Below are 15,680 nucleotides of genomic sequence, written 5' to 3'. Positions count from 1 at the left end.
TTCAAACTGAGGAAAGACTTTATTTAAATTAAAACCATAGTAATCTTGTCGCAGTCAGCACATTCAGCACTGCAACAGGCTGCACACATTCCTCACACAGAACAAGCCAGACAGCTACACATTAACACTTGGAGCGGTGAAACATGAGGAAACAGAAATGCTCTTTAGACATCCTGCAGGTGAACATCCGAAGCCAGCTTCCTGTATTGCTTACGGTTGGTAAAATTGCTGACCCGTGTCCTTTAGTCACCAGTTTTCAACTTCAGAATGAACAAAAAACAAAACATTTTACACAGTTTCATTCAACCCTCACGCAGGTTCCTGTACCCTTTGGAAAGTTTCAGCATTTTGTTCAAATTCATTCAAATCTGGGTGAATCGACAGCTTTGAAAAACAAAAACAGCAAATCATGCATGAGAAAAATCAGCTTAAAAAAAGGGAATAAAGTTTGTATCACAAACATGGCAGAGAGGTGAAGCACTGAGGGAACGGGAGGAAGCTCAGCGTTTTATCTGAGAGAAAATTATTTCACTCTGATTGTCCGGAGTCGGTGTGCAGAGTTTGGACATGAGGAGGAATATTGCTGACTGCGGTTTTCTCACAGTTTGCTCATTCTGAAGAACAAAATGTTTCCATTCTAAAAAGACTGAAGCTCAGTTTCTACTGTGAAGTATCTACTTTTAATTCAAAAGTTGCCAGTTCCCATTGATTCAAGTGTGGTTGCTTATCTGCTCGTGATATTTCTCCAGGAGGTTTCCAGCTTGTTGAATTCTTCCCAACAGCCTCCTGCAGTCTTTGGCTGAGGACCATGTGTGCCGCCTCCTCCTTACAGCATGGCAGTATCATTTTACAGTAAGTCCCCACCAATCCCTTGTTACGCCACTTCCTCCTCTCCATTATATCTCCTCCTCTTCCTCCTAGGTCCCAACAATGGCTGGGTCGTGGGCAGCGTCCGGCAGTGCAGCATCCTGGCAGTGGTAGAGGAAGCAGTTGCCCCAGCAGCTGTAGCAGATGAGGAACAGGGCAGCCAGGAAAACCAAGGCACAGATGGTGCAGGGTTTCCTCTCCAGCAGGAAGCTGAGCAGGTAGAAGCCCATGAACATGGAGTGGTTGAACCAGAGAGCTGGGTTCAGCGGTTTGGGGATGAGCAGCACAGGGAGCAGCCACTGCAGGCAATACATTGTCACCTTAGGTTCAGGAAGAGGTTTTCTAGGTGGCTGTTGAGTTCACTGAAGTCTTTCAAGGAGGAAAAACAGGTCCAAGTAGAAGTCAAGATGATGGAAGAGGCTGATTTATCCAACAGAACTGGGATGATGCAGGAAGAGGTCAAAGCAGCTGGAGGTTTCTGTATTCAGGTCATCCCTGGCAGAAGGAAATTCATTCTAAAATTAGTCCAAAACAGTTTAACATTCCACACATTTCCAGTCATTATCGGTAAATATTCCATTAAAAGTCTGATCCAGTTTCAGGAGCAGGAACAAACCAGCCTCTGAGGTCATTTAAAATGTCAACAGGATACTGTCCAGAACTAAACGTGTTAAGATTAAGACTAAATTCTCTACATATACAAAGAAACTGAGTCTGTATCCCTGAGTCACCCGTCAACGTCGACATGTAATATAAACTGATTAAAAACTAAATTCTGAGTGTTCCAGTAGAAAGCAACTGGGTCTTGGAGGATGTTCACCTCATCCAGTTTGCTTCTACTAGAAACGTGAGACTCATGTCCTGGAAGACTCAGAATCCACACCAGCGAACTCATACATTATTCCCTAAACTAATGAAGGCATCAATAATAAAAACATCTGGAGTTGGCTGGATTCTCATTTCATTCACATTTATAAGTTACATCAAAACCTCCTTCTGGTATATAACCAGTAAGATGATCGTGCAACTTTTGTTCTCTGATATTCCTAATGTAATGTGAGTTAATCACTGAGGGAATGACATATCTATATATTTAAATGTGTCATAAGGTAAGCAGAGCAGCAGACGTCCAGCTGGAATGATCTCATTGGACCTTTTGTGCAGATCGGTGTAAAACTATAGCTGGTGATCAACTCTAAGCCTGTCATCAGTTTTCTACCACACAATACAGCAGCTGTGGCTAAATATATCCACACCCTTTTTAATACCAGTCATGTTTTTACGTTTTATACATGCAAACATCCTCAAAGCTTGGCTGCTCAGCTTCTACTTTCAGTTCTCTCTTCCTCCGCAGTAACCAGGCGGCCAGCTTCCCGACAGCCTAATGTCAAAAAGTATCGTTTCATAAATACTGAACTTGTACGACTTGATGTTGATACATTTCAGAATTTTAACTTGATACATTAAAATATTTTATTTATTCAATTAATAGAGAAACGTCATAAATTGTAACCGTGTCATCTTAACCTGTTTGCAAACCCCCAAAAACAGAATTGCAAATTTGTACTACTTTCTACACCAATTTGTATGGAAAGCCGTTTAATTCAAAATTAGGGAGGGAGTCGGTGGGGGGGGGGGGGGGGGGGGGGGAGCCAAGAGGGAGCTGTCTTCTGCCGGCCACAGCCATGAATTAAGCTTCGGCCATGCTGTCCCAGCACCGCCCCACGGATTGTTTTATTTCATGGAATATTTATTAATAATTTATCAATAACAGTATTTAATTTGGACTTAAATGGCTTTCCATAAAATGCTGCATCTGCCCTTTTAAAATAAGTAAATGCAGTTATGTATCATTGTAGATATGTTTTTGATAATAGGTTTTATAGAACGTTTTTCAAGGTTCTGACAATAATTAGGGACCGATTTAAAACCAGAAAAAAAATAAAAAAATTCTAAATAATTTTTAGCCTCATTGCGATGAGTAGCACTAAATATAAGTAGTAAATCTATATGGCCCCTCCCTACCAGATAATCATCTCAAAATTCTGACTTAATGCTCAAAAACTTTCATTCTTTATATTAATTGTTGATATTAGAGTAAATTCAAATTGGTGCCTTTTAAAGTGTGTGTTATATCAAAATGTGAGCCAAAAGTCAAAAACTTGTATACCAAACGGGACGTTTTGACTTGATTCAGACTGTGGTGACGCGCAACAGCCATTCTGCTGCTGCCATTTCAACCCGTCTAAACTTCCTTAATCTGGTTTAGTTTAACTACTTCAGTGTGATTAGTACTGGCTGTTAAAATGCTCGTTTCAGCCTGTTTTCAACAGGACTCGGCTGGCAGGAGGACAAAGATAGGTTTATTTCTGTCAGAAGCAGCTGTAAGCTCTTCCCTGACTCTGCCACATGACCAGACATCATAAAATCCCGTCTGTTGGTTGGGTCCAATCCCGGCCTGGCTTCACTAACCAGCCAGTTGGGTTAAAGAAACTCGGTTTGTGGCAGCTGTGATGAGAAACTACAGTTACACTTCTTATTTACCTCTTCAAAAGGTTTCGATCAGCGTTTTTCCGAACCCTGATCCTGAAGACATGCTGCCGGCATGTTTCAGATGTTTCTCTGCTTTAACACACCTGATTCAGATGATTGCGGTTCAGCAGTAGCCTGTTTAATCAGCCATCACCTGAAATCAGGTGTGCGGAAGCAGGATCACATCTAAAACATGCAGGCCAGTGTGCCCTGAGGACCAGGACTGAAAAACAGTTTTAGACAAGCTAATAATTGTTTTTACAGCAATCCTCCTCGTCTGTCTGAACGGAAGAACCAGTCTATATAAACTGCGCCATAACGGATAATATCCGAGTCTAAGGTTCAGTTTCTGATCAGGTGAATTTGTGGACTCATTACTGATTGATATCACCTTCAGCAAGAAGCTAGAGTTAGCGCTAACGTTAGCTATCAAACTACACGTTTAAATGCCTGAAAAATGTTCAGAGAGCCACGGGGATCTGAAGAGTGTTTGGTTACTGTTGAATGGGGGTTTAACCACAATCCGGGGCCTTTAAAGTTTGGAATAAAACCCCAAGCAATAGCATAAAGGGAAGCTAACAACAAGCTAACTTAGCTCCATAAATAGTTTCACGAACAAACACACGAGAAAATGTCTTTTAAAAACGAGTCCATGTAACACTGTAACAATTAGAAAAAATATGAACGCACCTGAAATCTGTAGGGTTCATTCTCAGCAAATGGAAACATGCAGCATTTAACTCTGGCAGCTGCTAGACTGCGTATGTAGAAACGGCTAACTAGCTGCCGACGGCTTTAGCTCTTCTTTCTCGTCGTCGGATTTTTTCTTCTTCTGTTAATAATTGGCTGTTGACAAACCAACTTAAATGTGCATTTACCGCCACCTACTGTGAAACAAGCGCTTGGCGAAGAATTACAGTATATTATCCTGGTTAAGCCAGTATGTTTTAAAAATGTTTAAAATAAGCAGAAATTAACAAGGTGTATAATTCTGTGTGAATTAGATATTTAGTCGCTTTCTTCTGGATATTTAAACGTATTTATCCTCTTGCTTTACGTCCCAATCCGGTAAAGCAATTAAAAAGCGCAGTGCCGCAACCTAATGGTTTGGAGTGTAATAACAACAGGAGATGAAACAAACGAAGAAAATTCACTGAAAAGAAACCGAAAAAAACAAGCTTCTTTCCCTAAATTGATTTCTCTTTGGAAGTCAATAAGAACTAAACTAACCTTGTATGGTTTCCTCGGCTGTTTTATTATACTGCTTCTGGTTTGCATCATTGATTACATTTACTAGTTGGATGCCTTTATATTTTACAGAACTTGTAGCACAGATCTTTAACAGCAGACCCACATTACATTAGAAGAACAAATTACATGAAGAACAAAATATTGAGGCACGTGACGTCGCCCGGTACGGCGGAGCCGGGGTCCCACCCTGGAGCCAGGCCTGGGGTCGGGACTCGTCGGAGAGCGCCTGGTGGCCGGGTTGCTCCTCGCGGGACCCGGCCGGGCCAAGCCCGAACGAGAGACGCGAGGCCATCCCCCAGTGGGCCCACCACCTGCAGGGGGAACCGTGAGGGACCGGTGCAAAGAGGATTGGGTGGCGGACGAAGGTGGAGACCTCAGCAGCCCGATCCCCGGATGCTTAGGGTGGCTCTAGGGATGTGGAATGTCACCTCGCTGGGGGGGAAGGAGCTTGAGCTTGTGCGGGAGGTCGAGAGATATCGACTAGAAATAATCGGGCTCGCCTCCACGCACAGCGTGGGCTCTGGAACCCATCTCCTTGAGAGGGGTTGGACTCTCTTCTACTCTGGAGTGGCCCACGGGGAGAGGCGGTGGGCTGGTGTGGGTTTGCTTGTTGCCCCCCAGCTCAGCCGTCTCGTGTTGGGGTTTACCCCAGTGGATGAGAGGGTTGTATCCCTGCGCCTTCGGGCTGGGGAGAGGTCTCTGACTATCATTTCAGCCTACGGGCCGAGTGGTAGTGCAGAGTACCCTGCCTTCTTGGCGTCCCTGTCGGGGGTGCTGGATAGTGCCCCTCCCGGGGACTCCATTATTCTGCTGGGGGACTTCAACGCCCACGTGGGGAACGACAGTGACACCTGGAGAGGCGTGATCGGGAGGAATGGCCTCCCCGATCTGAATCCGAGTGGTGTTTTGTTATTGGACTTCTGTGCTAGTCACGGATTGTCCATAACGAACACCATGTTCAAACATAAGGGTGTCCATCAGTGCACTTGGCACCAAGACACCCTAGGCAGGAGGTCGATGATCGACTTTGTTGTCGTATCATCAGACCTTCGGCCGCATGTTTTGGACACTCAGGTGAAGAGAGGGGCTGAGCTGTCCACTGATCACCACCTGGTGATGAGTTGGATCTGCTGGAGGAGGAGAAAGCCAGACAGACTTGGCAGGCCCAAGCGCATAGTGAGGGTCTGCTGGGAACGCCTGGCGGAGCCCTCGGCCAGGGATGTATTCAACTCCCACCTCCGGGAGAGCTTCGACCAGATCCCGGGGGATGTTGGAGACATAGAGTCCAAGTGGACCATGTTCTCTGCATCTATTGTCGATGCTGCTGCCCATAGCTGCGGCCGTAAGGTCTGCGGTACCTGTCGTGGCGGCAATCCCAGAACCCGGTGGTGGACACCGGCAGTAAGGGATGCTGTTAAGCTGAAGAAGGAGTCCTGTCGGCTGTGGTTGGCTTGTGGGACTCCTGAGGCGGCTGACGGGTACCGTGAGGCCAAGCGTGCTGCGGCCCGGGCTGTGGCAGAGGCAAAAACTCGGGCCTGGGAAGAGTTCGGTGATGCCATGGATAAGGACTACCGGTTGGCCTCGAAGCGATTCTGGCAAACCGTCCGGCGCCTCAGGAGGGGGAAGCAGTGCTTTGCCAACACTGTTTATAGTGGGGGCAGGAGACTGCTGACCTCGACTGAGGACATTATCGGGCGGTGGAAGGAGTACTTCGAGGATCTCCTCAATCCTGTCATCACGCATTCCGTGGTGGAAACAGAGGCTGGGGACTCGGAGTTGGACTCTTTCATCACCCTGGCTGAAGTCACCGAGGTGGTTAAAAAGCTCCGCGGTGGCAAGGCTTCGGGGGTGGATGAGATCCGCCCTGAGTACCTCAAGTGTCTGGATGTTGTAGGGCTGTCATGGTTGACACGCCTCTTCAACATTGCGTGGCGGTCGGGGACAGTGCCTCTGGACTGGCAGACTGGGGTGGTGGTCCCCCTTTATAAGAAGGGGGACCGGAGGGTGTGTTCCAACTACAGGGGGATCACACTCCTCAGCCTCCCTGGTAAGGCCTACGCCAGGGTATTGGAGAGGAGAGTCCGACCGATAGTCGAACCTCGGCTTCAGGAGGAACAGTGTGGTTTTCGTCCCAGCCGTGGAACACTGGACCAGCTCTATACCCTCTACAGGGTGCTCGAGGGTTCATGGGAGTTTGCCCAACCGGTTCACATGTGTTTTGTGGACCTGGAGAAGGCATTCGACTGTGTCCCTCGTGATGCCCTGTGGGGGGTGCTCCAGGAGTATGGAATCGGGGGCCCTTTATTAGGGGCCATCCGGTCCCTGTACGAGCGGAGCAAGAGTTTGGTCCACATTGCCGGCACTAAGTCGGACCTGTTCCCAGTGCATGTTGGACTCCGGCAGGGCTGCCCTTTGTCGCCGGTCCTGTTCATAACTTTTATGGACAGGATTTCTAGACACAGCCAAGGGCCGGAGGGGGTCTGGTTTGGGGACCAGTGGATTTCATCTCTTCTTTTTGCGGATGACGTGGTCCAGCTGGCCCCCTCTAGCCAAGACCTACAGCATGCGCTGTGGCGGTTTGCAGCCGAGTGTGAAGCGGCTGGGATGAGGATCAGCTCCTCCAAGTCCGAGGCCATGGTACTCGACCGGAAAAGAGTGGCTTGTCCTCTTCAGGTTGGAGGGGAGCTCCTGCCTCAAGTGGAGGAGTTTAAGTATCTCGGGGTCTTGTTAACGAGTGAGGGAAGAATGGAGCGGGAGATTGACAGACGGATCGGTGCGGCTGCCACAGTAATGGGGGCGCTGTGCTGGTCCATTGTGGTGAAGAGAGAGCTGAGCCGAAAAGCAAAGCTCTCAATTTACTGGTCGGTCTACGTTCCTACCCTCACCTATGGCCATGAACTTTGGGTCATGACCGAAAGAACGAGATCACGGATACAAGCGGCTGAAATGAGCTTCCTCCGTAGGGTGGCCGGGCACTCCCTTAGAGATAGGGTGAGGAGCTCGGCCATCCGGGAGGAGCTCGGAGTAGAGCCGCTGCTCCTCCACATCGAGAGGAGCCAGTTGAGGTGGCTCGGGCATCTATACCGGATGCCTCCTGGACGCCTTCCTCGGGAGGTGTTCCAGGCACGTCCCACCGGGAGGAGGCCCAGGGGACGGCCCAGGACACGCTGGAGGGACTATGTCTCTCGGCTGGCCTGGGAACGCCTTGGGCTCCCCCTGGAGGAGCTGGAGGAGGTGTCTGGAGAGAGGGACGTCTGGGCGTCTCTGCTGAGTCTGCTGCCCCCGCGACCCGGTCCTGGATAAGCGGAAGACGACGAACGAACGAACATTACATTAGAATCTATCTTTTGGAAAACAAAAGATAGGCAAGTTTGTTTATATATCACAAGGCAACTCAAAGTGATTTATTGCCACAAAGAGAAACATTTCAACATGTTGATTAAAATTTGGATTTTCCATTTAATGAAAGAATTGATAAAGGGCCATTTTTAAACAAAGTAAATAGCTAAGAAATTTAAAAAAGCTTCTGCCTTTACTGAGAAGTTGCAGGAGACTGCCCTAATTTGAAGGATCCAACAGTTTCTACAGTGGTGGCAGCATCATGTGTTTTTAGCAGGGACATGGGAGGCTGGTCAGATTTGGTGTGAAGATGGATGGAGGACAATGCTGGAAGAAAACTTGTTGGAGGGAAAAAAATCATATTTCACACTTTATCCTTAGCAGGATACAGTTTGAGATTGCAAAAAAAAAAACACCTCAGCACAAAGAAGCAACATATAGATGAAACAACATCATGCAGGGGATCCGGTGAAGGCGGTGTGAAGGTGTGCATATGTTTATCTTGAGCATGTGAGTGTGTGCATGTGTGTGTGTGCAAAGTAAGTCCGTAAAGCACTGTCACAGAGGCCATTGTCCTTGATGGTTCATTGGAAGGTTCATCAACAAGCCACAAAGTTCTGAGCAGGTCCACAAATGTCCTCAGGGAAGGGAGGGGGCAGAGGGAGCAGAGCGTCATGTTTACATAACTTCCAGGAGAAGTTGAAGATAGCCAGCCATCAAGGCCGTGCAGAGGAGCCAGATTCCAAAAAACAACAATTATTTGGGTTAGGCTGACTCTTAATTTTCTGTCAGCCTTGAGAGTCTCGCTGGTGCTTCTCAAAGGTGAATCCAAACAGCCAAATTCCTGGTCTTTTCCGGCAGATACGAGCAAACAACCTTCTCCAAGATTTATCCCATTTCACCCCAGGAGTCCAGGAACCGCAACTCTTTCCGCAACCTGCCTGCAAAAGAGGTTCTACTTTCAACAGGAGGATTCTAGAATGGCCCGGTCAAAGCCCAGACCTAAATCCAAATGAGAATATGTGGCAGAACCTCAAAAATAAGGATCAGATAACTTCTCCATGTGATCTGGTAAGGATGTGATATTTTGCAAAGAAAAACTGGACAAAATCTCAATCTGTAGATGTGCAAACATGGTAGATACAATCGAAAGAGTACCAGTATGTACTGCAGCTATAGCTGCAGCATAAGGTGGTTCTACAAAGTACTGACTCAGAGGGGCTGAATATAAATGCATGCAACACTTTTTAGGTAGTAATTTGTGAATAAAATGTTCAAAACCATAAAATATCTTCCTTCCGCCTCCCAGTTATCCCTACTTTGAGTTGGTCTGCCACTTAAAATCCCAATAAAATAAAAAACGTACTGTTTCTAACTCCTGATTTTAAAGCTTTGGAATCTGCAAAACTGAAAAAACTGGAGATGAAATGTAGTTTGATCTGGTATCAGAAAAGATTTTATTTTAATGTTTTATTGTTCAGGTTGTATTATGTACTAAACAGACAATAACAAAACCAAAATAATATATATGTTAGAAATTTCAGAGAGAGAGAGAAAACACCACCATTCATTTTTCTCTAAATGTATTTTTACAGTTATACTGGCGATGAACAGGAGAATGATTGGCAATCAAAAAGCATAATAAAACACAGATTAATAATTAATCAACTAAACAAAATAACAGATACATAAAAAGATAATCTGACATCAACATTACATTGAGTTGGTTTATTTTTGCTACAATTGAATGCCCAAATACCTGCAACCCTATAAACTGCAAATATATGTGAAAATCCAAATTAAACCAATCAGGATCAAACTAGTAGAAAACAGATTTTATACAAACAGCTTTAAACAGAAAAAAAGCAACACCAGCTGTTTAATTTGTTATTTGGCGTTTGCTGCCGTGCTGAAAGCTGCATGCTCCTTTGTTCTCCCTTACTGGTAATTAGCATGACTGATGAGCTGAGCTTGGTGCTCTAAACATGGCCGATCTACACTGCAGGCAGTTGTATAAATAGGTTCAAACTTGCTCTTATTCCATTAATGCCTTACTAATACTAATTCTTCTCTGACCATATGCAACCAGCTTACAGTAGAATATATGAAGACAAAGGGCCGAAATAACAATATGATTAGCACTATGAGATTTAAGGCCATGTCAGTTTAATAAAGGGTCTGTGTTATCCTCAATGACTTGAGCCTCACTTTGTGACTTAATGTGACCAAAGTAACTGAAATGATTTATGAAAGCAAGATAAAAAACTATAAAAATGTTTTAAAGCCCCACTCATTTCTTTTTATTTTCTTTCCAAACAGCCGGACTTTCTTAATGTATTTCAAAATGATCCTGATCAAGTTTTCTTCAGGCTTTCTGAAGGCCTGAATATTTATTTTTGGATTTTGGCTGCTCTTCACCAAGTTTCAGTTCCATTATTGTACCTGAGCATGACACCATGTGCTCAAAAGAGTGGAAGACACCAAACAAGATGGGTCCACAGTTATTCATACCCCTGGTAGAATTAGATTTTACATTATTTTCAGCTTGAAAGCTAAGACAGGCATCTCTCAACATGCAATCCAATGAGGTAAGTAATTGAGTAGCAATTCAGAAAAAAATATTGTAAATATTATTTATACCATTTTTAATAATCAATTGAAAAATTCGTTATTGTCATTACAACAATCAAACCTTCTTTATAATTGCCGAGCAGCCTTTTTCATGTTTCCACTGGTATTTTGATAATTTCTCTTTGGGGATGACCTCCATGTCTTTGCTGTTTAAGGGCCTCCTTGCCATCACACTAATCTTTAGTTTCCTCCAGAGACTCTTTCAGATTTGACAGCTGAGACTCTGGTTGGGCTGCTCCAAAATGGTAATATTACTGCCAGTCAAAAGAAACATGTTGGTGAAATTAAAAGGTTACTTTAAACCTAAATGTGCCAGAGGTATGAATAGTTTGGGGTCTTAACTCTATCTCCAGCAGGTCATGTCTTTAAGGAGTATGAAAAATCCATCTTTGGTAAAAGAAATGAGTGGCAGGGTGTTGCTAACACAGAGCCCCACCTCTTTACCAAGTTGTCTATTACGGATCAGAGTTAAGAGGCTTTATACCCCAACATACTATTCCAATAACTGCCTTGCAATGTGTGCGGAGATGCTTAGCTTTAAGCCAATAACATTTCAGCTTTGCCTTTCTGAATTTGATTATGTGAGCATTGCGATCTCCAGCCAAGTCAGGTTGCCATGGATTCTGTGGGAACCATATTTACTCCACATATGCACCACTGATACAAAACTGATATAAATGTTACGCAATTGTTGCAGTAATAACCTCATAATAAAGTCACTTAATCTCTTGCTAAGCTATGCAGATGCCCGGTTTGTACTCACCTCAGCATGCCGAATGCTTGAAGGGACTGACTCTGTAGTGAAGTTGGACTTATTTTCTAAAATATGCAGCTAATTAATTTATTTGACCACTTGGGGCCACTCATGGTCTGTGTATAGAGCATTGAACCTTCAGCCCCAGATGGTCACTGAGTATACAAAGGGAAAACATGATAGAAACATCAAAGCAAAAATAAATTACTTCTTCCGTACGCAGTAGCACGTTAAATTGTATACCTTTCATCCTAATAAAACACACAATCTTCAAAAACCTGAAAGGACTTAATGTTTTTCAAAATGCACTCAGTTTCTTCATATTTAGATCTTCAGATATTCAGGCACAGGACTGTTAATGGATTGAAAAAGCAGCCAAAGTTGAAAGTAAGATTTTAAAAGACCTTCAAGTTTGGAAGAATACTAATCAGGACCCCTTTCAAATACAACTCCATGTGGTGACAACTGATACAGAATTCTGTGTTTTTTGTGCAAAACTCATCTTAGAAATCCTGACTCATATTAGTGCTCTAGAAATGACATTTCAACAAAGTGAATAAACCCTTCAAAGGCAAAACCCAATGGCTGCATTAGAAAAATATGTATCTATACATTTTACCCATAATAACCAACAATGGCACTATCTGGCTGTCCTCCGGTACACCACAGAACAGCAACCTGCAACTGTTCTACTTAACCAGGTTAAAAAAAAAAAAAACTACCCACAGCTGAAACACTTTGATCTGTTCTGTCTCGGCACACCTTAACACAACACATCCAATGTGCAGCAGTCCTTATTTAGGAAAAGGATCTTCGGGGACAATGTTTCTGTGTCTTAAAGATTGATGTTTGTTTGATTTTGGCCACCAGAGCAGTTGCCCACTGCTTGCAGCTGGTATAAAGTACAGTCTTCTGACTGAGGACATTATCAGCTAAGCCCAGAATACGACTACAGTGACTCACTTGTAATAAGGAGGGCACAACTGCACCTTAAAAAGTCAATTATTACATTTCTGACTGAAGCCTGTTATGGCATGACGTGAAAATGACTGCAGCGCGTCCCAGGCTCTGAGTTTAATCAATACAAACCAAAGACTCAACAGGAACTAGGGTTTGATGGCTCAACCTAGACATTACAGCTACGGCATATATATACATATATATGTGAGTGTATATATATGTATTCATGCTTTTGGACAAGAATGTTGGCGATGTGTCACAGCCTCAACAGTAAGTCAGGAGCAAACTAAAGCGACCATTCCAGCACTATTTATAAAAGCACATCAGGCTAACAGAGCACAGGTAAAGCTTCATGTGACGTGTTACAGAGCGAACAGTAAACATCCTCAGCAGTTAAAAACCCTACTAAAAGCAAACATATCATAATCCAGTTTCTGTGTGGTACGTTAAGCATGATGCAGCGTCTCAGAGGTCGTTCTTTCAAAATGAATCAATAAAGTGCCAAACATTTCTTTCAGTTGACAGAGGTGAAACCTGCTCTTCGGAACTATGGAGAAGTCACTGTTGTCGGACGTTTAGAGACATTCTTGCTGGTGTGAGCGATGCTTGGTTAACAGCGACTATTCTCCCAACCGTGTCACATTCAAATCGTTATTAAAATTACTGTAATAAAAGAGCATACGGTAGTTTTTTTTAAAGAGTTGCATTATTAAACCTCACAGTGGATCTAAAAGTGTCCACTCACCTGTTAAAATGGCAGAATTTTAAGATGCAACAGTGAGACATGATGCATCAATTAAAAATCTCTTACCCCTTTATTGTGACATACTGTATATCATGTACAATTCAACAGAAAACTCAGCTTGACTTGGCAATATCTGTCCACTCTGTATTGCAACCGTGCACCAGATCTGCCAGGTTGCGATGTTACCCACAGAACTTTGGTGAAACCTAAATCTGGACTCTTACTCGACTGTTCTAAGACTGACTTTCTTCTGGCGAAATCATTCTGTTGGTGATTGTGGTTGGACTTGTAGTGACTGTAAAGAATCAACTATCTAGCAGACACTGGAAGGTTTTGGGTCCAAACTGACATGTATGTTTTTGTGACAAACCTAACTTTTGGAACTGTGGCACAAAAGTCCAAGTTTAGTTTTATCAAACACAACATATACCACCTTCTTATGGGGCAATAATATTCTGGTTTATACGTCTACTCAGAGGAGGAGAAGAAAAAAACACTGCTAATTTTCCTCTTTTGCTCGTGATCTGACCCGTTGTCTCCTTTTACCTTCTGTGTGTTGGTGCCCCCCTCTGGCTGGGAGTGTTATTGTCCCTGCCGAGCGCACACAGCCACAAAAATCTGTGCTGCACACGGAGGTCTGCAGAGAGTCCTAATGGATCCTGCAGTTCTCACAGACTTTAAACAGCGGAGTGGACCAGGAGATGAATCAGGACATATGGTAAAAACAGGAGACTGTTGACATAGGGAGAACAGATCCAGTAGACTACGTGCTAGAAAATGTCTGATATAAACTGCACAGTTCTTTCAGCCCCCCTGACCAGTAATTGCCTAGATTTTTAATCAAAAAGTCTAGTTTTAGTAATGTCACTGGCGTCCCAGAGTTCCCCCAGTTACTGATGGCTGTCGTCATTGTGACATTGTGTGTAATACTGTGGGATTATTATATTATTATTATTAGAGTGTCCTTCTCCTGAACCACAAGAACCTTTAGTTATGTTGTGACCTCTCTGCAAACTCTGGCTTTAGCTAATTGCTGAAAGTAAACAAATCAAAAATCCTTGTAGAATGGCTAAATCCTATTTCTGGCTAATCTGCATGTAATCATGGCAGGTATGAACACAAAAACACTAAATATTGGAAAGAGGATTCTACAAAGTATTAGTTTAAGGGCCCGCATGCTTTTTAGTATGTCACGTTAAAGCTGGAAAAAGATTTAAATATGATTTGCAACAACTCGGCATTTAAACAGGGATGTGTACACTCTCTGTATCCACTGTCTTTGTGCACCATTGTGACAACTTTAGAGGCTGTTTGGTTTTTTTAACTGCAATAACTTTTTTGGTAAGATCATGCTAAAAATGTAAAATGCAAACCAAACAATCCATTCAGTTACATTCTGCTGCAGAAACATGAGCTGTTGAAGCTGCCCGAAAGCTTGCAGGTGCAGAGAGATGATTTGTAGCTAACTGTGAATTAGTCTCGTGCAGCCTCAGTCCTACAAGCTGAAAGCTTAAGGCACACTAAACAGAAGAGCTTTGATGTGATTCGGATAAATTCTCAATGCTCGATGCAGCTTTAATGTTTAATGTTTAATATTGATGTTGACCTCAGTGACTCCTCCAGTTAAGCCCCTCATATTTTCAGTCACTGCTACTCTTCTCCACTCTTCATTTTCCTTCCCCTTTGTCATCACAGTGATCTTTCTTCTAGACTCCACTTATCATTCAATTAAACAAATCTCCTCTTCCTCAATCAGAGATGTGTGTCCTGCTCCTCTTCATCATCCTCAGTCACTGCCTGGTTGACGAACGCCTGAAAAATAAAGATGAAAACAGACATTAAACATGTTATTTCCGCACAGTTGTAAAAATGTCACAATTTAGTTTAATAATTTATTGGTTTCTTTCGAAAATAAGTTAAAAGAAAAAACAAAGCAAACAGATCATGCAGAACAGATTAGGTAGAAGTAAAAACCTATTACTCCCTACTGCTCTTTTGATTATACATTTTACCTAATCATTTACAACCCAAATAAATCATAAACACTGCCATCCCAAATTTCCAATTTCAATATTACACAGTGAAGATTTTTAATAATGAGAACCAGAGTTTGAACAGAGAAGTGCAAGAAGCAAAACTACAACCCCTCCTCTGCCATTTATCACCCCAAAATGCCTTTTGTAATATAGTTTTTTTAAACCTATATTTACATTTTGGTACTATTTTACACATCTACAGGGGTTACAATAAACATCAGCTGGATATTGTCTGGAAGTAAACTGTTTCCTGGCCTGAACATATTTATTGCTGTTATGAAGAATGATTTCTCTCTCTCCCACATTGTTTACAATCCTGATGGCTCTTTTTTGTAACATAAATATTTTGTGGGTTTGTTGAGAAAGTGTTACCCCAGACTTCCCACAGTAAGCAAGATACCGTAGTACTTGTTGATCTGTGATCCAGTATATGTCTTAATTTCCCCAGAACTACAACATGTTTCGCTATTTTTGCTTTCACATCACATTTACTTTAGGTTTCCAGCAGATTTTATGGTCTTCTATTATAATGCAATGTGTTTTCATTTTCTCATTTAACTTTTAT

The 15,680-nt window shown here is 43.2% G+C and overlaps 2 protein-coding genes across 3 annotated transcripts in view; both read right to left on the bottom strand.

Annotated features, from left to right (window-relative positions):
• Positions 1 to 4,246, bottom strand: LOC124856278 (bladder cancer associated protein). Its single transcript, XM_047346584.1, has 2 exons — positions 4,090 to 4,246; positions 1 to 1,362 (listed from the first exon to the last, which is right to left on the bottom strand). The coding sequence occupies exon 2, from the start codon at positions 1,179 to 1,181 to the stop codon at positions 918 to 920; it is 264 nt and encodes an 87-aa protein (XP_047202540.1). The 5' UTR covers positions 1,182 to 1,362; positions 4,090 to 4,246; the 3' UTR covers positions 1 to 917.
• Positions 4,247 to 9,422: 5,176 nt separating this feature from the next.
• Positions 9,423 to 15,680, bottom strand: part of podxl2 (podocalyxin-like 2) — a 28,577-nt gene continuing 22,319 nt past the window's right edge. For both annotated transcript variants that reach the window (XM_047348158.1, XM_047348157.1), the window contains exon 13: positions 9,423 to 14,891. In XM_047348158.1, the coding sequence (XP_047204114.1) occupies positions 14,832 to 14,891 (60 nt within the window). In that variant the 3' untranslated portion in view covers positions 9,423 to 14,831. The remainder of the gene's footprint in view (positions 14,892 to 15,680) is intronic.

This window comes from Girardinichthys multiradiatus, chromosome 20 (genome assembly GCF_021462225.1).
Source record: "Girardinichthys multiradiatus isolate DD_20200921_A chromosome 20, DD_fGirMul_XY1, whole genome shotgun sequence".
Taxonomy (NCBI): Eukaryota; Metazoa; Chordata; class Actinopteri; order Cyprinodontiformes; family Goodeidae; genus Girardinichthys; species Girardinichthys multiradiatus.
This window is presented reverse-complemented; position numbering and strand designations above follow the sequence as displayed.